At 30.5% G+C, this 22,338-nt stretch overlaps 1 protein-coding gene across 1 annotated transcript in view; it reads left to right on the top strand.

Annotated features, from left to right (window-relative positions):
* The window catches only part of LOTGIDRAFT_228573 (hypothetical protein), a gene marked incomplete at both ends in the record, with an annotated part of 35,273 nt that extends 16,119 nt beyond the window's left edge, over positions 1–19,154 (top strand). The window contains 35 exons of the mRNA XM_009057184.1: positions 567–690; positions 969–1,082; positions 1,277–1,399; positions 1,614–1,694; positions 1,861–2,011; positions 2,333–2,451; positions 2,824–2,932; positions 3,444–3,549; positions 3,959–4,109; positions 4,330–4,500; positions 4,897–5,007; positions 5,353–5,475; positions 5,995–6,099; positions 6,378–6,464; positions 6,701–6,853; positions 7,249–7,324; positions 7,559–7,676; positions 7,953–8,088; positions 8,389–8,498; positions 9,411–9,489; positions 10,016–10,188; positions 10,425–10,564; positions 10,761–10,959; positions 11,379–12,178; positions 12,408–12,556; positions 12,946–13,154; positions 13,550–13,650; positions 14,741–14,833; positions 15,633–15,866; positions 16,613–16,709; positions 16,883–17,001; positions 17,519–17,659; positions 18,249–18,361; positions 18,655–18,813; positions 19,023–19,154. Of these exons, the coding sequence (XP_009055432.1) occupies positions 567–690; positions 969–1,082; positions 1,277–1,399; positions 1,614–1,694; positions 1,861–2,011; positions 2,333–2,451; positions 2,824–2,932; positions 3,444–3,549; positions 3,959–4,109; positions 4,330–4,500; positions 4,897–5,007; positions 5,353–5,475; positions 5,995–6,099; positions 6,378–6,464; positions 6,701–6,853; positions 7,249–7,324; positions 7,559–7,676; positions 7,953–8,088; positions 8,389–8,498; positions 9,411–9,489; positions 10,016–10,188; positions 10,425–10,564; positions 10,761–10,959; positions 11,379–12,178; positions 12,408–12,556; positions 12,946–13,154; positions 13,550–13,650; positions 14,741–14,833; positions 15,633–15,866; positions 16,613–16,709; positions 16,883–17,001; positions 17,519–17,659; positions 18,249–18,361; positions 18,655–18,813; positions 19,023–19,154 (5,206 nt within the window). The remainder of the gene's footprint in view (positions 1–566; positions 691–968; positions 1,083–1,276; positions 1,400–1,613; positions 1,695–1,860; positions 2,012–2,332; positions 2,452–2,823; positions 2,933–3,443; positions 3,550–3,958; positions 4,110–4,329; positions 4,501–4,896; positions 5,008–5,352; positions 5,476–5,994; positions 6,100–6,377; positions 6,465–6,700; positions 6,854–7,248; positions 7,325–7,558; positions 7,677–7,952; positions 8,089–8,388; positions 8,499–9,410; positions 9,490–10,015; positions 10,189–10,424; positions 10,565–10,760; positions 10,960–11,378; positions 12,179–12,407; positions 12,557–12,945; positions 13,155–13,549; positions 13,651–14,740; positions 14,834–15,632; positions 15,867–16,612; positions 16,710–16,882; positions 17,002–17,518; positions 17,660–18,248; positions 18,362–18,654; positions 18,814–19,022) is intronic.
* Positions 19,155–22,338: the final 3,184 nt, after the last annotated feature.

The raw sequence follows: 22,338 nt of genomic DNA, 5'->3' as shown, positions 1-22,338 counted from the left end.
AATGACTCTATTGTGTGAAATTCTTATCAAGTTGTTAATATTCTGTAATAATGATGTGGATGCTATGAATGTGACAGTGTGTAGAAATTTATTTAGGTTGATGTCTCAACCACCTCTAAGGAAATTGATGTAGGTGATCAACAAGCATAGAGCTAAATACAGGATACCATTGGAACTAGATTTCTGAAGTGTGATTGGCTGACTTCTAGCCTCAAACACCTAGTTTTGATCATTATTGACAACACTGTTTTCATGTAGATTTTGACGCACCAAATTTTCAGTGATTTTGTCCTATCGTCTATCCTTACTTTTTCTACATTTAAGACAGATAAATATATTGACAAGCATACAAGCTCACAAGAATAACAGAAAGTGATAAACAACAATCACTAAGTCTAAAAATTTCTTGTGCCAAGATAGCTTTTGTTGTCTGCGTCGAATAGCAGTATGAGCCTTTAGATCTAGAATATATAACTTTAGGAAAGCTTACTAGAACTGTTTTAAATAATTGTGTAAACTTTGATATGAAACCATTCTTTTATATGAATTATTTTTGTGTATTTCAGACCAGTGGGGATGCCCCGTATGGAAAAAGTTACAGTTGTAAATTCAGATACTAAAAATACTTTACATTTAATATCAATATCGGGCAGTACTGTTCATTTTCATTGCTCATTTTTTCAAGATAAGGTAAGTCAAGAAGTTTTATTTATTTCTGCATGGTTATGGTTAAACAAGTGTACATACATCAAAACTTGAACTGAAGCCTTCTATTATATTTTGAGGTTGAATGAAAGATCAATAACAGGAGATTTGACTACGAGCAGACAGACAGACAGATTCTTTAAGAGCATTTAAGTTGTCATCCATCCTAAAATATTATTGTTTTTTTTTCTTCTATTTTGTCTTTCATGAATCAAGGTATACTGTGAACTATTCTGTTAAATTTTAAATTCTCTCTTTTTCAGGCAGTGCCCCCTGGTGGCAATACAACATTTGATGTTGTGTTTTTAGCTCGTCAGGTGGGCAATGTAGAAAATACACTTTATATTCGTACATCCTTAGGATATTTAAATTATCAGGTATGTAATCATGTTTTCTATGAATCTCTAATCTCCAAGTATCATGTCTTATCATTTCCTACTGTAGAATCAGTCATCTTTCTACAGCTTTAATTAAGTTTACTTTCAAATCTGCCTTCAACATGCAGAAAAAAACAGTAGAAAATGATCCATTAATGAGAACTACTAACTTGATATTGTGTTGTCTCTTTCAGGTTTTTGGGGTGGGGGTTCCAAACCCATATCGCTTGAGACCTTATTTAGGTGCGCGGGTGCCAGTAAATTGTAGTTTTTCACCTATGATAGAAATGCATAATCCATATAGTACTAAATTACAAGTAAGTTATATTTTCTCAATATCTTTAGTTTAATTAGTTTTAAAAAGCCTTCTCTGAACATTACTATCATTAACATGTAATTGCTGATTGCTAAATGATCTTTTTAGGCTGGCAGTTGATATTGTAATCAATTAACTCCATACCATTTAATGTCATTTGCATTTCTTTTCCAATATGAGCTAAGAAAACTAACTATTAGATTCTTATTTTGTAGGTATTAGAAATGTTTTCTAGTGAGGGTGATTTACATTTAGAATTACCCACTGGTGAAAAAGAAGCTGGTAAATCTGCATGGGTAAGTTAATAAGCTTAAGATTACTACCTGGCCTAGCAGACGACAATCCTACTAGTTACAAACTCAGCTTTCCCACACGTTCAATGTGCAATTTGCTCTGCTGCAAGATATTGAATGTTAATTGGATTTAAAATCATTAATTAATGTTTTATTATGAATTTTGTAGGAAATCCAGCCCTTTGAAACCAAGTCGGTAATGAGAGCTAATTTTATCGCTAGAGTAGAAAATAATCATACAGCTTTTATACGTATTAAAACCAGTAAAGAAAGTGAAAATAAATTATTAATATTACCAGTAGAAGTAGAAGTATCAGCAGGTATTCTGTTTTATTATATTTATTGATCCTGGAATATCTCCAAATGGTTCTCAATTTACTTTTCGAGGGAAATGACTAAAATGGCTCTGTTGAGAAATACACTCAAATATCATTTTTTGTTGGCAATGTAATTTTTTTACTATGCAATCTTTGATATAGATATTTCTAGAGATACCTTGAAAATCAGTAAATATGTCAATACATCACTTTCAAGAATGATTTTTTTTTTTTTATTCCAAGAGATAAGGTATCTTCGATGTGAAATTGATCATCCATGATGGAATGTTTTGCTTATTCCTAACCGCCATCTTTTATTTTCAGAACCAGGTTTATATTCTCCTGTTGAAATGATAGATTTTGGTATTTTACGAACGTTTGATGAGCCGAAATCCATGAAAATAGGTTTAATAAATACTGGTACAAAACCAATACATATCAGTGTAAGTTTATTTGTTATTTTGATTATAGTTCAGATTTTTTCGAAAGATTAAATTGATTGCATTTAGAGCGCAACATTTATACTACTACTTCTAGTTTTAAATCCATTGTATATGAAATGCAGTTACAAAGATAAAAATTCTTGTAATGGAAAATAGACATCAGCTCTATGAAATTTGATCTTTGTAGTGTCACACCGATACTGTACTGTACTGACTTGTAATATAAGGTTACAAATTATATTAAAACATAACCTGGACTTGTTTTCACTTATGAGATTGATAATGGACTAGTCAAAAAAGTTCTGATTGATATTAGTTAATGAAACTGAAAGTATATCTTGTAAGTTTATGTGTTATATAATTTTATTTTAGAGCATAACAGTATCACCACCAAATGATGCAATAAGTATAGATTTTAGACCAAGTAAATTACCAGCTAATAATCAGAAAATAACAACAATAGCTCATATCACATATAAAGGTAATGTTACAGTTTTGTTGGGGTTTCCATCCTAGATGGATTTGGATTGTTCTTATAATCAAAACTAGAATCTAAGTTTCAGCCATGCTTTATTCAATCTCTAAGCTCTTACATCATGCCTTCAACTCACAAAAGTACATATCCTGTCACATGACAAACAACTACCTTAAGAGCAGACAACTCTGTTTTACTGAGAAGGAAAATATGGGAGATAACTCTTACTTAACAATGATTTTTAAGACCACAATATGAAGTAATGATATCAATATGACATTACTGATAATATCATTCTCTATTACTACCAATTTGTTATAGATGCCTTGTGTGATATTTGATCCATTTGGAGGTAAATAAATGAGTAACTGTGACTTTTTAAAGGACATTAGACTTTCACACACCGACTGAGATTCAGAACCATGACCAATAATGTTCTATGTAACCAAGCAATTGATGTCATGTCAATTGCATGTATAGGTTCTCCTTTTCTCATAGATATAGTTTTGTCTTTCAGCTGTAAAAGCATTACACCCCAGACAATGGTCTGGTAAAATAATAATACGTTCTAAAAATAATCAAGAGAAATTAATCTTGCCATACCAAGCCAATGTTTTACATGGGTAAGATTATATTATATTTCTTTATGATCAAAGTGTTTTTGTAAATTAACTGAGAAAAAGTCAGGTTTTCATTTGTGCACTCATACATTAAAATTGTCTTAAATAATTTCCAGAGATTTGCTGTATCTATATTTGTATTTTTGTAAAATGTGCAATATTGTTTTTATGATGGTTAGTGGGAAAAGGGATAGTGATTGTACGTAATTATTTGTTCAGTGTCAGGTTATCTTGTCTTATTTAAAATTGAATTGTAGGAATAGATCAAGATCAATTGTTATGTAAAGTGACAAAATAACAATATCTATTATACAGTGTTCCTACCTAGCATTGTATGTATATCATATGATCATTTCATGTCTTTATTCATGTATCATTAACATTACTGAATTTAATTTCTCTATAATTTCAGGTCTATGGTCTATAATATTAACATGACATATTTTTTTAGTGCTAAAGCTCTACGGAATATAACTAGGCCTTTAGCTTTTACCAATACTTTTAACTTTTCACTTGTTATATATAATGTCAGCTTATCTTCTAATGTAGCTCCATATTTCACTGTAAGTATAACCTATTCATAAACTCCATTGCTTTCATTTTTTTTGTATATCTGAAGGGAAGTTAGTTGTCTATATATTTGCTTTACCATCTGATAGAGTTTGATTTTAGCTCTCTATATCACTTTACACAATTAGAAACCATTGTCAATTTGTTTGTTTTTTCAAATAATTCAGTTAGAACTTCCACGATCAGAAATGATATATAGATTTCTTTTTTCAGATTTTAAACTTTGTTCGTCCTATGATAATTTTACCACAGCAGACTTTAAAAGCATTTGATTTAATGTATCACCCTAATGCTACACAGTTACATTTTACTACAATGTTAACACTTCATACCAATACATCTACGTTTTCTATACCTATAATAGTTTATAATGGCTTATTTAAAGTAAGTAGATTTTGTATTATCAATGGCTTTCTTGTTTCTTTGAAATTTATCAATTGTTTCAGCTTAAAATTTTGTCCATGATGAAAGTATGCGTCCATAAAACAAGCTCCTTGAATTGTAGGAATTCATGGGCTGAGCAGTTTTAAGCTTTTATTTGACTTGACTGGCAAATACAGCTAAATCAACACCAACAGTGAAAAAAACTGATAGATTGAAGAGAATAGAGTAGTCATGCTTATTAAATTGAATGTGAGAATGTTAGTACCTAGCCAATCAGACAAGTCAATTATTAATGTACATGAAGTTAGACATGGTTACCACTTTGTAATTCTTGTTGATTGTATCATATATGACGTTTGACCTTTAGAATGATATTTTTGATTTTGCTTATTCCAGGTTATACACCATAGACCAGAGAAATTTAAGGGTCAGTTAGATTTTGGTACTATGGGAGTGGGTGAAAGTCGTAGTATGACATTTACGGTTAGAAATGATAATCCTGTCAATGTAAGTCTTATTCTCAATCACTTCTTCAATATTGTTCCGTTTTTGGGCTAGTTTCAGTTTCTGATAATATGTGAAAGAAAGGAAACTTCTTCATAGATTTGTGAATAATGGCTTCACTTGTGAGGAAATAATTGTGACGTATCAGTAAACTTTGGATAAATATCTTGACAAAAGAGAATACCTACTGAACAAACACTGCAAACTTAAACCAATAAAATCTTGCCTTCACCTACACTAATGGTGATGCCACAATTTTGGTTTTGCTTATGCTTTGTGATGCATGACATGAAGTAACATAAGTATATTACTATAAGCAGATATTTGATTAATTATTGATTATTATAGGTGATACTAGGTGAATACACCTCTAATATGAATCAAACCATAGTAAGAATATTAGGTATAGAAAAAGGTAATGGTACAACGCTAACCAGATTACATAATCAATCTGATATAGACACTGACCCTGTAAGTTTTAGTTATTATTATTTTTTCAAAATGGGGGCGGGGGGGTCATTTTTATTCAACTGAAAATTTGAATTGTGTTGGTATATTCTCGTCGCCCCGTCTGTCTGTCAACATTTCTTGTGAACATAATAGAGAATACAGTTTTCATCCGATTTAAATGAAATTTGGTGTGGTCATTTATAATTGTGAAATCTTAGTCAAGTTTGAATTTGATGATTTTTGATCAATGATATTGACTTAGTAAAAATGTATCAAAATTTGTTGGCTTGTGAATGCAATAGAGGTTACAGTTTATGTCAGAATTTTGCTAAATTTTGTGTTTGATTAAATCAACAATATCTTGCACAAATTATATTTTTGGTATGATTTGACACAGATAGGTGACTGCCCTTGATATAGTGAAAATGTATCAGGAAGGTGAGCATACTGTAACCACTTGTCTCTTCAAGGGTACATTTTTTAAAATGGTAGAGTTAACCAAAATAATAAATTAGGTATCATGTTATATGTATATTTCAGTTAATAATCAAACCATATCATTACGCAGTATTTAGTGTTGATGTTATAGCACCTTACGAGGAAGGGGCGTATGCAGCAGAAGTTATGATTGTCACCCAATTTCAAGTAAGTTCAAACCTTTATGACAAAACTTAATGTTATCTCCACTTGGGAAATTGTTTTCAATAGTAATATATAATGACCTTGTAAGTTGTATAGCACAAGTGACATATGAGTAATGAATTATATGATTTCATGTTTCTATTTTCAAATTTATTACTTCCCAGTTATAATGAATAATTCAGTGAATTGCAGGAAAAACTAATCCAGCAAATTATTTCCTGCATTCTACCAGAATTCTCTATTTTATTTGTTATTTATTTATTTTTATAACTCTCTTTCAGGATTTATTTATACCTATGACATTACGTACAGCAGAAGGTAGTCTCTATGCCATTCCAGAAAAATTTATATTTGATAGAGTCTATCCTGTAAGAATAAATTATAACATAAAATTTTCTTTGATTCACTTTATTATGTGTGCTTTTTTTAGATTCAATACTTCTCTCAAGTTCATATTTGAACTTAAAGGCTTTTTTAAGAATACTAACTATTATCCCCAAATATTAAAAATGGTATACAATAATGAAAGAATTTAGGAATTGATACAATCCTAAATAACTATGTAGAGTAATATAGGATGATGTTTATTATGTTTGTATTTCAGGGTAAAACACCATTTAAAGTTTTACAAATAAACAGCACTTTTAAAAATTATATGGAAGTTACACAAGTTACATTTAATCCAGCAGATACTAGATTTTATTTTATACCACAAAATGATAATGTAGTATTACTGAAACCTGGAGAACCTAATGTGGTAGGTCATTATTTCTGTCTTTATTCATTAAGGTGCTTCTTTGAATCACAAGTTTAGAGCTCGATCCCAGCATAGGTCAGATTAGATACCCTTAGATTTGCAGCCTTTTTCAGCTTTGATAAGTGTCTACTAGGACTGTAAATCTAAGTTATATGTATTACTGTCTTTGCACCTTGGATAGATGGAAAACAAGGATTTTGTCATTGTCCATCTTGAGCTGAAGATGAGGACACAAAGCTTCATTTAATTTATTTATAGAGAATATCATTGAAAGGAATGATTCTCTGAATTTTGTTCAAACAGAAGGAACAAGTTAATTTGAATGTTGTATTATAAAGATATTATAAAATATATATATGATTAATAAATAATAGATATATATGATGTTATTGAAGGTGGGAAAGATATATTTCGATAGTAAAAGAGAATGTTTAGAAGATTGTTATGTTGGTTTACCAACTTTTACTCCTGGTAACTATTTTCTTTAATTTCTGTTAAACACTTAACAATAATTAAACTATAAAATTCATGGTCAATAATGTCTGAATTAATAATTATTTATATACTGTATTGCGATTTTTTTCCCTTTGATCATAAAGTTTCAGTTTATCACATGTCATTTAATAAAACATATCTGTTTGAGAAGCAACTAACTGGGTGTTATAGAACATGATTATATTTCATAATTTTGAAATGTCATTTTAGGAGGAAACCAGTGGCTAGTTGGTTTAACTCTAGAAAAAGAAGTTGCAAATACAGACCAATATCTCTTTACATGGTTACAACAAAAATGGGAAAAAATAGAGAATTCAGAATTTAATATGTAAGTTCTATTGTCATTTTATAAGAATTTTTTGAAAACACGTAATAAAAGCCTGATTGTTATACATACAATTCTTTTCAGTTCTTTATCTTCCAATTACTGAAGGAAGCTGCTTAAGGAAGATAATAAAATCCCTACCCTACCCTGCATGATCTACATCTTATAAAAGTAATGTAGTCCATGCAGAGCTATGTATTTGATGTCTTGTTTCAAAAGAAAAAAACACCCCAATAGAACCAAATTTAGCCATAGATATTATAATTGAATATATTTCAGAGCCAATGTAACAATAGAATTAGATACAAATGAAGTTCGAGGTTTTTTATTCTCAGCTCAAGCCTATTTACATTGGCCATCTTTAGTACGAAAAACACATATAAAATTTCCTTTAACACAAATAGGCAATATATCAGTAAGTATGATTTATATAATTTTTAAGTTTAAGTCACATATATATGTCATATATATATCATATGTCAATTATATGATTTGGAGCGTTCTCATTGGTCAATGGAATAGTCCACATAGATCTTTATACCTCAGACAGTGCTGTTGTTAGGTCTTTTTATAGTTTAGAAATCTCAACCTTTATCAAGGCAGTCATCACCAAAACACAAATTTTTACCAAAATAATTGAATTTGTTTCCTGTTTTACTTTATGTGGCAAATATTTAAAGCTTCACATAACATAAGTGTTAAAAATATTTTGTAGATATCTGATGTTATAGTGGAAAATACTGGAGATTACCCTGTAGTTATACAAGTTTTACCTTTATCATTATATCCCAGTCCACATACAATACTAGATTTATTAACAAATAGGTAAGTCTGTAATAACTGTTTCATGTTTTACCTTTATCCTTATATCCCAGTCCACATACAATACTAGATCTATTAACAAATAGGTAAGTCTGTAATAACTGTTACAAGTTTTACCTTTATCCTTATATCCCAGTCCACATACAATACTAGATCTATTAACAAATAGGTAAGATTCTGGAAAGCGCTATAAAAGAGCTGAATTGAGCTGTATATTTATATGCTGACAGTGTAATATATAAATAACTATATCCCTTTTATAACGAGCATCCTCTTTATTAAGGAAGTAATGAACATCAAAACCATAAAACTTATAAACTCTTGAGATCTCAAGTGGGAAAACATTCATTTTACTTATGAATTGAATCAGGAATATTGTTACAAATATTTTAAATTGTATTTATATATCTTTAAATAAATGAACATATTTATACATTATGTAAATATAAAATGACTTATGAAAAACGTGTCAAAATTTGTTTGTGAACACAATAGAGAGTACAGTTTTCATCCAATTTAAATGAAATTTGGTATGATCATTTATAATGATGAGATCTTAGTCAAGATTAAATTTGACAATTTTTCGATCAATGTAATTTGAGTTATTGCCCATGACTTAGTAAAACGCATCAAAATTTGTTAGTGATAGAAGTTACAGTTTACATCAGAATTTTATTAAATAATGTGTGTTTGTTTAAATCAACAATATCTTGCACAAATTAGATTTTTGGTATGATTTGACACAGATAGGTGACTGCCCTTGATATAGTGGTTTATATATAGAAATACAGGTTTTCTCTGTTTATACATCGATAAACTGAAAAAATGTTCAGGTCATTCCTTAATTGTCTTATGTTAGTAGATATTTAGGTGGTGGTTCAAGGACCATTTTAGATTATTTTTTCTATTTAACAGGTTATCAACAGATATCTCCGACTATATTGAAACAGATGATATAGATACATTTACTCTACGTGATCTAGAACATATTAATGTAAGTAAGCTTTCTTTCTTTCACCTGTACTGTGATTAATATGTCTGTCTTTGATAATATTAACATACTTATAATGTTGAAGCTATTTTATCCCTTCCTCAGAATTTTCTGTAAAATACAGTTTCCTCTCATTTCTCATTTGCTCTTTAAAGAGTTTTCTATAAGGATGTTTAAAACTTGAATTTGAATGTATAGCATTGTCATACAAGTATCATAAATAATAACATTTAACATGAATTAAAAAATATCAGGCAAACATCTTTCTACTCCAACAATACCCTGTAATAGATCCACTTAAAGCTATCATATTCTTTGTATCATCATGTTCATGTATTTTGTAATTGGTCTTCCATTTAATTTCCATGATTTGACTATTTGACTACTAACCAAGGTTGTGATTGTCATGGATCAATAATAGACCAATGGTAATATTTTTGAAAAAAAGGGAAATTGAAAAAAAAGCTTTTAAAGAACATGATAGTGTTAAATACTAATTCTAAATAAAGCTCATTTGTTGGTTTTACAGAAAGCTGATAATAATCCAATGATAAATCATAGAAAAACAGTAGAGAATTTATTAGGTCCAACACCACATCCTGATACTCTAGCAGCACTGTTAAAAACAGGAGAAAAATTAAAAGTTAAAATAGGTTTTCAACCACGAGATGATGTTCTAAGAACATCTTTAATAGTTATCAGGTAATGTTATTTTTATAGATTTCATTTCAGGTTTAAAAAGCCAGGGTAAAAACTCATCTACATTTTAGGTGTCTGGTAGGCATCAACTGAATGATAATAAGGGGTCATATGACAAGGCAAACAAAGTTCATAGTAAACGTATATTTACTCATGTAACTGTCTGAGCTATATTAATGTTTGATATCAAGGAGGGTTGTTTTATGTTCATTCATTATACATTGTCCTTTTTCTTCCAGGAATAACTTAACTATTATTGATGCTGTGGTTGTACAGGGTCAAGGTCGGCGTGGTGATTTAAGATTTAGCACCAGAAGACCTGGCAGTGTTACACCTTTATTATTTGAAATGACAGAAAAGCATCTTAAAAACTGTGATAGTAAGTTGGGTTATTCTATATAGATACTACGATGGTGAAAACTTAAGTCATAAAAGAGGGTTGGTATGTGCTTAATTTTTATCTTTGTTCACTACTAAGGCCTGACAACTTTATGTATGTTTCTATTGCTTCCCCTAAGAATATGCATTTTTAAAAGAAATAAAATTTTAACTGACTTTCTATATTTTTATTTCAGTTTCTGAGAAAAAGTCCAGTAAATTGGTTCCCCATTTTACAGTTCGCAGAACATTTACATTAAAAAATACTGGTGAACTACCATTTTATGTGCATAAATTTAGTATTAATGATTCACCTTGTGAAGGATTTGGTTTTAAAGTTTTAGACTGTGATGGTTTTGAAATGTTACCTAATATGAGTAGAAAAATAGATATAGCGTAAGTAATCTATTATTATTTACCTTTAGACGTCACTTTGTGAAGGGATGAAGGCTGTCATGAAGAACCAATGCTTAAAAAGTCTGTGATCTGAATATGTTTGTAATAAGCTATGCTGTTGGAAACTAATGAACAATCTTTAGCAACATAAAACCAAATTGTAGAGAAATATGCCTCCTTTAATTCAAATATGTGATTATGGCATATTCTGGATTTTTAGAAATTTTAAAAGCAAACAACATTCAAAACAGAATAGATAACAATTCTCACCAAACCCATCCTACTACTATTAGCATTACAGACATTTTTTATAAACTATCACATTATAGTATCATTATGGCTCAAACTTTATTACTGTCATAATATGTAAATATAAAAATATTCTATTTATCTAATACGAATCTTTTTTTTTTTTTCAGTTTTACTCCAGATTTTACTATGTCTAGAATCAGAAGAAGTTTAACAGTTTATACAAGTTTAGGTCCACCAGCAAATTATACATTACAAGCTACAGTTCCACCACATTTACTACCTAAATGTTCAGCAGCTTTACCACGACCTAATTGGGAACCAGTTTTATACTATTCTGTACTCTGTGTTATGGGCTTTTTCTTCTTCTGTATCTTAGTAGCAGCATACTTTGAGGCAGACCGGGTAATAGTAGCCGATATACTCAGACGTAAACTTAAAATTAACAGCGCTGCACAGATATTTGATAAAGGAAAAGTGTTTGACCTAAACAGTATTGCTGGATTATCAGCCTTACATCCCAAACCAATACCACAACCTCAAACAGTTGAAATCAAACAGCCTCTACCTGCTAGAATATTAGAACCAAACGGCCATGTTGAATATCGCAGAGCACAACGTGAACCTCTCTTCTCCAGTATATTTAGTATTCTCAAAAATCTCATTCCAAGAAAGATTTTCCGACGATCAAGTCGGAAAGTTGATAGACAAGCATCAAAAGAAAAAGAAGTTAAATCTACAAGCTCACAGAGTGGGGCAAAACAACAGACCAATGAAAAAGACAAATCAAGTAATAATAATAATAGTAATGACAATACAGATAAAAACAAACTACGAAAATCAAAATATAACAAGAAACAAGAGGACAATAATGAGAAGAAAATTCGAAGTGACTATTATAATGACCCTATAGAAGATTATATTACAGATATGATGGATAAAGAAGAATTTATACCTAATCGATCAAATGGTAAGAAAGTTGTTTCATTGCTTTGTTTTTTGTCTTATTATAAGGAACTAAAATTGGCAGTTGTAGTGCTCTAGACAGAAAATACTTACTTGCAAAAAAAATGATGCTGAAATGATTTTAATGAGCTTGTTTCCAGTTATTGATTATTTATGAAAAATAAGATGATAGCAAAGAATTATGAGTATTCACATACATATGTTAACAGGTAAAACTTGTGATATTTTTACAGTGAAATCTCGTAGTAAGAAGAAACGTGGTAAGAATAATGATATATTACGTACTGTAGGATTAAAAGATATCTCATCAGTTATATCAGATGATAGAGATGAAATATCATCTACCACAACAGATTCTTCTAATGGTGATAATGATGAAAAGGTAAATTCAAGGATCAATTCTCTCTGAAATATTGTTTGTCAAGATGATACTTTGTTATTTTTCAACTTGTTTACCCCTAATCAGTGATGCAGGTCAGAGACACTGATACAGAAAAAGCATCTATTCATGTGAATATGACAATAAATCGAGGCCCTGTGGGATACAGATATCATATTTATGATCCCACGGCAGTTGAAGAAAACTTCCCTCATTGTATACTGTATGGCACTGCCCATCTTCATTAATCTACTTTAATATTAATCTGTTTTATAAACTTCTTGTTTGTTGCCTTACTATTCTTTGATTTTAATGAAGGCTTATATCTTAGTCTAGAATAATGATTTTGTTCAGATATGAAGATTTGTTTAACAAGTTATTATATTTTATAGACGTACAGTGCTAGAGATTCTACACCAGAACCACCTGTTATAACATCGTCAAAATCTAAACGATTAAAAGTCAAAGTTGCAACTTCTGTTGATGTCTTAGATGATTTCAGTGGTGAAGGTGAATTCTTACTCACGTCAAGATCAAAAGCTCATCGTAAGATTAGAGTTAACCCAAACGAGACATTTGGAGGAAACATCCTCCGACCTAGGTTAGTATTGAAACTTTTACGAATTATGAAGCATGAATAAATCACGCTTTGCCAGTCAAAAAGAAATGAAATGGCCATGCCAATATCTTCTGCATCTTCTGGAAAAATTACTATCACAAATCTCTGCTCATTACAAATTATATTTGATGTTCAAACACGTTTGTTTCACAGTTTCCAGGAATTTTGAATTTTTAAAGAAAATTTATACACATTAACTTATCAGCTTTGTACACTGTTATATAATTCCTAGATGACAAGCACAATTGCAGAGTGGCATCAGGTTAAGGAAAGAGTGAGCATGCCTCTATTTACTATTGAAATCTGCAGCATTTCATGTTGTTAGCAGTCAACAAGGCAGTCTTAAATATTGATAACATGATTACTTTTTATAACAGTTCATTAGAATTACCCTACTCAATGGAAAGTAAACCACAAAAAGAAGAGAAATCCGAAGAAAATAAATCAAAAAAATCCTCAAAAGCCTCTAAGAAGAAAGGTCAGTATTTAGCTTTTAACTTTAACAAATACTTAATCAATGTTGTGTGTTCCTCATAAAAAAATTATTTTTCGTTTCAACACCAAGTTTTATTTGGCTTGACTATTGTATTCTTTAATTATTTCTTTGGCCCCAAACAATTGGCTAGAAATCCATGTCAATTCTGGACACATTCTATTGAAACATAATGATAATATGTTTCAGCAGTAAGAATTGAATATTCTGTGTTTATGTGTAATGTTAGTATATTAAAAACTGTAGAATGTCACTCACTTATTATTAGTTAGACTAGAATACTACTGTTGTTTGTGTAGATAACATTATAGTTAGTCAACAATAGTTATACATATACAGGGACATTTCATAGCTTATACCCAAACATATAAAACATAAAATGTCATTTTTATGGGAGTTGCTCAGATTCATTTTTAGATCGTTAGTTTTTGAGAATTTTCACCAAATTTGGTATAACTTTTGGTATATATACAAAGCTAAACCATTAAAGAGTCTACCGAGATATTACTGGATATTCTTCAATGTCCCTGTGCCCTACATGGTATCAAAATACAGTTGAGGGGTAGGCTTTCCCTTTCTATGTACAACTCGGTTAGTTAAATTATCAAAATTCCAAAAATGCATCAGGGCAACTCCAAAGAAAAGAAAATTTTATGTCTGGCCGAAAATGTGCTGATATCCATCTGTACACCACTCCAAGGAATGGGAAGGGCCATATTTTTAGGCCTATTGCTTTAGTAGAGATATTGAATTTGCCATAAATCAACAACGGTAATATTTTGAAATTTCCCTGTATATGTAGACTGTTGGCTGATGTTTATTTATTTGTCATCTTGTTGACTATTTACATAAATACTTTAATAACATAATATATATCATGATATCAACAAATAGATTAACTACATGTACTATTTCCAAACTTAAATTTCCTTTTGAAAACAATGCATAGAAATATAACGTTTTCTGTTCAAATTTAGAGTAAAAGTATTTGATTTTCAGAATTTATATACAGTATTTAATATTGTATCTATTGTATACTGCATGTTGTTTGATTGGTTGATGTGTTGTTTGCTAGGTGCTGTTTATATTCATACAGATTTAACAGATAGTGAGGACCATGGTAAAGATTCACCACCGCCGAATTGGGATTTATCAAACCTCACTCCTGGTTAGCATTCTTGATATATTTTCAAACATGTATATCATTCATTTTACATAATTTGTGGGATATGGATAACAAAATCATTTCCTAATAATATGGCATTTTGTGCTTTAAACTATTTGGTAAATGTTCTTGTTAATGCCAATAATTATATTTATTCCCTGTTCTGGCAATTGATGAAATGCCTAAAATCCTGATCTAGCTTAAATGAAAATAAATATTGCATGAATTATATAGACTGTAGAACTATCTCGATTTCATTGGAATCAGTCTATATAGTATACTGTTACTAGGTTTGGTGATTGTTCGTCTGCATGATAACTTTATTCTGTGTTTGCATGATTACCTCCCTTTAATCTCATCTTATATTATTTTCACTTTCATCTATATTATCAGCACTGTTTTTATTATCTTTTTTTTTTTTTGGCGTGATAGTTAGTTCTTGACTAATTCTAATCCTAAATTCTTTTAATTATGCCTGATATGAGCCAAATCAATGTCAGAAGATTTGGAACAATCTTGACATTTTGTTTGAATATTACAGAATATTATTGATGGATTCTTATATTGTATCAGTGTTAAAACTATATTGCTGTGATTGTTAAAAATGATTAACTGTCTGCCTTAAAATTTTGCCAATTCATAGACTTTTGAAGACTCTATTTTCAGTTTGAACATTTGATCAAAGACTAAAATGATTAATGAAAAAATTGCCGATCATGTTTGACAAGAATATAGATTTGACTGATTTCTATTCTACTCATATCTCATAAACATTTAGAAAAATTTGAAATGTTTATTGCAGGCGATCTCAGTGATTTATCTATTCAGACTCAAGATTTTGCCTCTAAACACATCAAATCTATGAACAGTAATGGAACTGTTAATGGCTTTTCTCCTGATAGTCTGTCTAGTTCCAGTCGTTCCAGTTCTTACAGTAGTATTGTTAGTAATAGCAGTAATGGTAATGACAATAAAACTAAACGTGGCTCCAATGACAAACGCTTTTTCAACCCTTTTGCTGAAAATGGTCTTCCAAGTAAGTTAGCTGTTGTTACATAAGTATAAACATAAGTTTACAGACACATTTCTGTTCTATCTAACATTATACATTCTTCTGGAAAGTACTGGAAGTATGTGATTTTGTCATACATATACAGTCAAGTAACCTAATTTCGTGGAAACCTATTATTTGTGGATTTTCGGAAAGGATTAGTCCAATGAATGAAATCACGTGATCAACTAGCGGATTCCGTGTCAGCAGAAAATTTTAAGGAACACAAAGTGGACAAAGTATGTTGTTTCAGTGACTTTTAGCAATAAATCACGCTACGTATCTTATTTTGTCAGTCACTATTTGTTTTTTAAATTGTGGTTCTTTTAAGGAACTGTCACTAGTTATAATGAATTGATATTAAAGATAAATACTAAGAGAAGTTAATTATATCACCCGGTATCCATACAACATGTTTTTCTAGACTTATTTATAGAACAAACATTGTACATGAAAATAGGTGACGCATTCTGCTGCCATTGCCGAGTTGGTTGCTCATGAAATATGGGTCAAAGTGAAGGATTCATAAAGAAAATCGAAATAAACTAATTTTAATTATTTTGTAGAATATCTGAGGAAACATCTAAGACATAAAAAAAAAAATTTTTTTTTAACTTTGATGAAATTCGGTGTTGAATCCTTATATCCACGAAAATAGGTTACACCACTGTACAATTGTTTTTTATACATTACATTCAATTTCAGTTTAGTTAATCTTCTTTATATTCCAGATTTATTGTCCAAACCACCACTACTTTCACCAACAGACAAGGGTAATAATCCATGGACTAATTCTACCAGTAGTCCCATACCAATACCAGAATCAATGTATGTACAAATGGTAACAGGATCTACAAATACTATCTAAGTGTTGTCTGCTATGCTTTGTCTTATCTAGCCTCTGACCCTTTCAATTGAACTCAGCAAAGAGTCACAATTTTTTTTTTAATGTACATGATAAAAATCTGTTACATTAGATACTTATGATTGTATTTTTTTAGTGGAGTGAATAGTTTTGGTTTACATACTATAGATGAGAATATCCAGTCTAACTTCATGGCAAATAATGTTCCAGTTGGAACTCAACCAACTTCTGAATATGGTTATACTGCTCCTAATGGTAGGTGTATGTTTCAAATATCCATTTGAATTGGATGTCCACTGTCCACTATGATTACTGTGATGACTTATACTTGAAAGGCAGGTGGTCATTGTTAAGACCTGATGTAGAATTTGTAGGAGTCTAAGCTGTCTAAATATAGTCCACTGTCCACTATGATTACTGTGATGACTTATACTTGAAAGGCAGGTGGTCATTGTTAAGACCAGATGTAGAATTTGTACGAGTCTAAGCTGTCTAAATATCCATTTGAATTGGATGTCCACTGTCCACTATGATTACTGTGATGACTTATACTTGAAAGGCAGGTGGTCATTGTTAAGACCAGATGTAGAATTTGTACGAGTTTAAGCTGTGTTTAACCAATCCATTTAGAATTGTCGCGTAGGTTTTCATAATACAGTCCTTCCCCAGTAGGATTTTGCTTGTTTCCATTTGGGGTGGTAGTACTCCAAGGTTTGGAATCAAGAGTTAGACTAATCATCTTATATGAATAATCCGATTATGATGTTTATAGGTATTGGTGGAATCTACTCTAATTATAGTTCAGCTAATATTGAGTCCCTTCCACAATCACAACAACTGACTATGATGCAACAGTTACAAGTGGAAAGGAGACGTCGTACACAAGAACATCAAATGAGGATGCTTCATCAAGGTTTGTTTTTTCTGTGGGGATTTTTTAAAACTAGTCAAACATTACTCATGACATCACTTAATGAAGCAATGTATGCCACTTTACTAGATATTTGGAATTTCATGTCACAGTCTTAATAAAAGTCAAATAGAAGTCTAACAGTAAAAAAATTTTGAAATTTGAACAATTTTATATTAAAGGAACAGATGCGCTATTTTATTTGACCAATCATACTTTAGTCTCATAAATGGGAATTTTCTAGCTAAACTAATCAATTATAGTGTTCACAGCTCACCGTCGAATTTGAGCTTTCAAATCCAGATGTATCTAGAATTATCCGTGACTGAATGTTAAAATGACTTGTCATTTTAAGATACTCTGTGATATTGAAAAGACATATATAAAACTAGTGAGTAAAATTCCTATTTTGAAGTGTTTTATAAGGAATTACGCGATATTTTAACGCTTCTAGTATTTCCGAAAATTATTTACATATATTCAAGACTTAAACCAACCCCCCAAAATGGCATACCTTCTCCCTTTAAATTTATTTTCCAAAAATCCCTTTTTCTTGGCCAGTGAGTCTTAGTAGATCTTATTAATATTTTAGGAGTTGGCTGGCCAGGATTTGATGCACCACCAGTAAGAAGTGACAGTTTATGGGATTCACCTTTAGATGCTACAGCTTGGTCATCCAACACGGATAGTCCACCTAATAGTAATGTAAGTTTGATCAGATCTTGGGTCTAATATCTGTTTCATTTGACTATATATATATATATATATCTTTACTGTCATCCTTAGTATTTTAACTTCAACTCTTCAAAATTTAGGACTGTCATTTTCAATTGGTGATTGTCTTGCTGGATTTAAATCTAATTAACACTGGGAGAGAAACTTAGACATGAACTCTGCCAAAAAAATAAAAAATAGTATTATAAAGGTCATGGACTGGCAAATGTCAATTCATTTCATTGTAGTAATTCGACCATTTAATACTTATTTTTTTTATATAGCCTGGTGGTTTCTGGAACACCATAAGTAACTCTGCTAGTAGTGGATGGAATTCGTTTGCTAGTATTTGGGGTAACACACCAAGTACAAGTGCTGCACCAACCATACCAACTGACAGTATTGTCAATGATGGAACCAATCCAAACTCTCCTTCTGTTCCAGTAAATATTATTTTTTGTTGACTACTTTTTCCAGGACAATTATGAAATAGAAAGGCCTTTTTGTAGTGCTGCTTTGACTTTTGTTCATTTGTGCTATTGCTTGTCTTTGTCCTTTATTGTATCTTATTTTGATGAGGGAAAAGAATCAAGAATCATTCAGAAAGAAGTATGTAAGATTTTGTTCTTGAATTTGCAATTTTTTATTTCAGATTACATCTTCTGGAAGTTTCAATCCATTTGGACCAGTTCAAGCTATCTGGGCTCCTGGATCAACTCAGACAGGCACTAGTAACTGGGGACAGTTTGCAGCTAATCCTGAAGAAGAGGAGCAGAAACAGTAGAGTTATCTGCCCTGTTACTGACCTGAAATGTGACAACTATTGAGTTTTATTCTATTAGATATTATCATGATTACTTTTTTAAAATCACTCTGTTTTCACAAGAATTTTACTTTTTTCTGGCATGTCTTAACTTCTTTTCAAATATTGATCAATTGGAGAATTTATGTAAAGCTATACAGCTACAATAACAATGGTTACATGTGTTTTTAATCTTAATGAAAAAAAGTCTTGTCAGAATTGTGTGATTTTAACCTTGTTTGTAATTTTGATATCTATTTGTTAGAATAATATATTCTTTAGTCAAAATTTATGATAACAATTTGAACAATCTGCAGGATGTAACCAATTATTTTCGGTTATAATATCTTTATATCTGCCATAAAATTATTTTTCATGTAAGTTTAACAAAAAAATAGTATTTTGAATTTAGTTCCAACCACAATTGGCAGAAACAAAAAATAACTTCTTAAGGTCTTTATGTTCTTTAATTCACGACAAAGTTCAAAATAAATATCAGTCTTATATGGAACCAGCTTACTAAAACATTGATTTCATTTTCTGGTGAAATGCAAAAGGACACTAATCAAGATAACTCTGCACATGTATTAAAGGATTTTATAATTGTTTCAATTGTTATGAAAAATTTTGACAAGAGTAGTATAGTAATTGTTGTTATATTTATTATATATTAAGTATGACATTCACCCTGACATTCTACTGTACCTGGGGTAATAGTAATTGTCATCAGCTGTTATCAATTACAACTATAACATCATATTTCAATGACATGATCTGTTATTGTAATAAAGGTTCTTAATTACCAAGTAATTGACCCCAGGTACTATTATTAACAATTCTTAGTTGAGACATATTTCAATGTTGTACGGAACACCATTGAAATTATAGACTCCTTTGATTTAAGAAAAATATCGAATACTTCGATCAGGATGGCAGCCCATGCAGTTAGATGTCAACAATGTTAGCCACTGTTGCTGTCAATCCTGTGGAATTGTCATCCTTGAACTGATTATGACACCACTTTAATGTGTGAAGATAACAGGCATCTAGTAATAGTCAGTGATAAGAAGAAGACATTTTTCTCACGACTACAGCTAAGCCTTTTACCTGTACGAGTGACATCTAAATAGTAAATCCTGTGAGACCAGACAAAGGTCTGGCCGTGAATATGACCGTCATCAATGGTCTGTCAGAACATTGGAAAAATCAGTAATGAATGCATCATATGAGGTGTAAATTTAAGCAAAAAATGTTCAGATTAGAATGAATTGAAGAGAATTGAACTTACATGTTAAAGATTAAGTGAGGTTTGGATAAAAATTCCACTTGTCTATAGTCTGAATTACGTTTAGTGGCAAATGTTTGAATATTTCTTAGAAAAAGTCTTTAGTTTCTTTTGTTTAGTTATCGCAATTAGTATTTTTAGTTTTTACAGTTGAAATTATTTTAAGCCATTGAAAGATACAAATTATTAAGGTAAATTTTGAAACGAATATTTAAAAAAAAAAATGGAAAAAAAGACATTTTCTGAATAATTTGATTATATTTTGTTATGATAAAGTTGGTATAATCCAGAATTTAAACTTGAAAATCATATTTTTGCTCATCTGGAGATCTTTGCAAACATAAAAAAGAAAAATTAATTGAGCCCAGATCTGCATTAAAAATATTTGTTTACTGTTAATGTCAATTCTGTTTAAAATAATTTAAACTATTGACTGTGGATCAGTAATATTGTCATAATTTTGGAAGCATAGAAAAGCTTGTTTTGTTAGTTATTTGATTGGCAGTAAGCCATTATTTTTTAAAGGTTTAAGCTATATTTGTTAGATGAAATTGGATAAGATTTGTTGTGAAGTGATCACAAAGTTTTAGGATCAGGATTTTTGTTACTACGTGGAGAGAGAAACATACTATTTGTACCCCAAAATTGTCTGTGAGTTATAATTGTCCTTGAATTTGTCCTGATCAATCCAGTCATCAATAAGATTCTGAATGATATTAGTTGTGTTACTGGCTACTGGATTGATTAATGTTTTTTTTGACAGAATGTTATGAAAAGATTGGAAGTGTTATATGACCATGTATCTTTCATGATTACTTCTGTCAAAACAACTATCTTGATTACGAGAAAAGATTTCATAAAACAAGTAAGGTATAGTACTACCAAACTTGTTTGTTATTATTATTATTCTGTATGTCTTTTATTGGTCTGTTTTCTAAGTGCTGATATTCATAACTTCTGCTGTGGATGGTTAAAAATCCATTTTAAATAAAAATAAAAAAATCTTTGTTTTTATTGCAAAATCTTTTGTTTTATTGTTCATTTCGTTTCAAGCTCAACAAGAAAGTCCATGGAAATCGAACAGAAATCTGTGCAGCCTAAATTTATCTTTTTTTTTTAATACAACTTTAAGAGCAGGGTACCTTCAATGTCCATTTTCAGATCAGAGAGGATGAAGCAAGACTCCCATTTCATTTAAATCAATCCTTCCGTAATCCACAGAAAACCTTGCATTTATTTTCAATCCAGTTTTCCAAACACTTTATCCATTAGATAAGAGTTGTAATAGTTTGCTTTCGATGGAATTAGATAAAATACATCTGGACTGTTTTTTAAACGTATCACATATTTATTCCCATCAAATGGAAGAGGAAGAACTAAATTGTCTATTGGGATTAACATATTTTCACGTCTTCCCCAATATGATACATGTGCTAGTTTAATTTGATCACCCATGTTATTTACACCTATTATTCCAACAATCTTTTTGATGTAAAAACTAGCTGTAAATAAAGCTAATAACACCACTGAACTGGAAACTGTAAATCCTAACAGAGTTGCATCAAACAGGTTTTCATTATTACTACTATACGCTGAAACAAGCAATAGTCCAATAGTACCCACAGATTGATATATTTTTAATCTTGAAAAAAGCTGATATAACACTATAGATCCAAATGAAAACACTGTTTCATACCCATCAATGCTAGTTCTACTTGGATCTACCTTCACTTTATTTAATGCAGGGTCTTCATTATAATCAGATTTACTGTGTAAACTGTCCTTATTATCGGCTAAATAATGGCTGCTATGAAATAACTTGTTATGGCACAATAGCCTTGAAGTTGGGTGGAAAATAAGTTTTTTCTTCACCTCATTAGA

This window comes from Lottia gigantea, assembly GCF_000327385.1.
Source record: "Lottia gigantea unplaced genomic scaffold LOTGIsca_3, whole genome shotgun sequence".
NCBI lineage: Eukaryota > Metazoa > Mollusca > Gastropoda > Lottiidae > Lottia > Lottia gigantea.
This window is presented reverse-complemented; position numbering and strand designations above follow the sequence as displayed.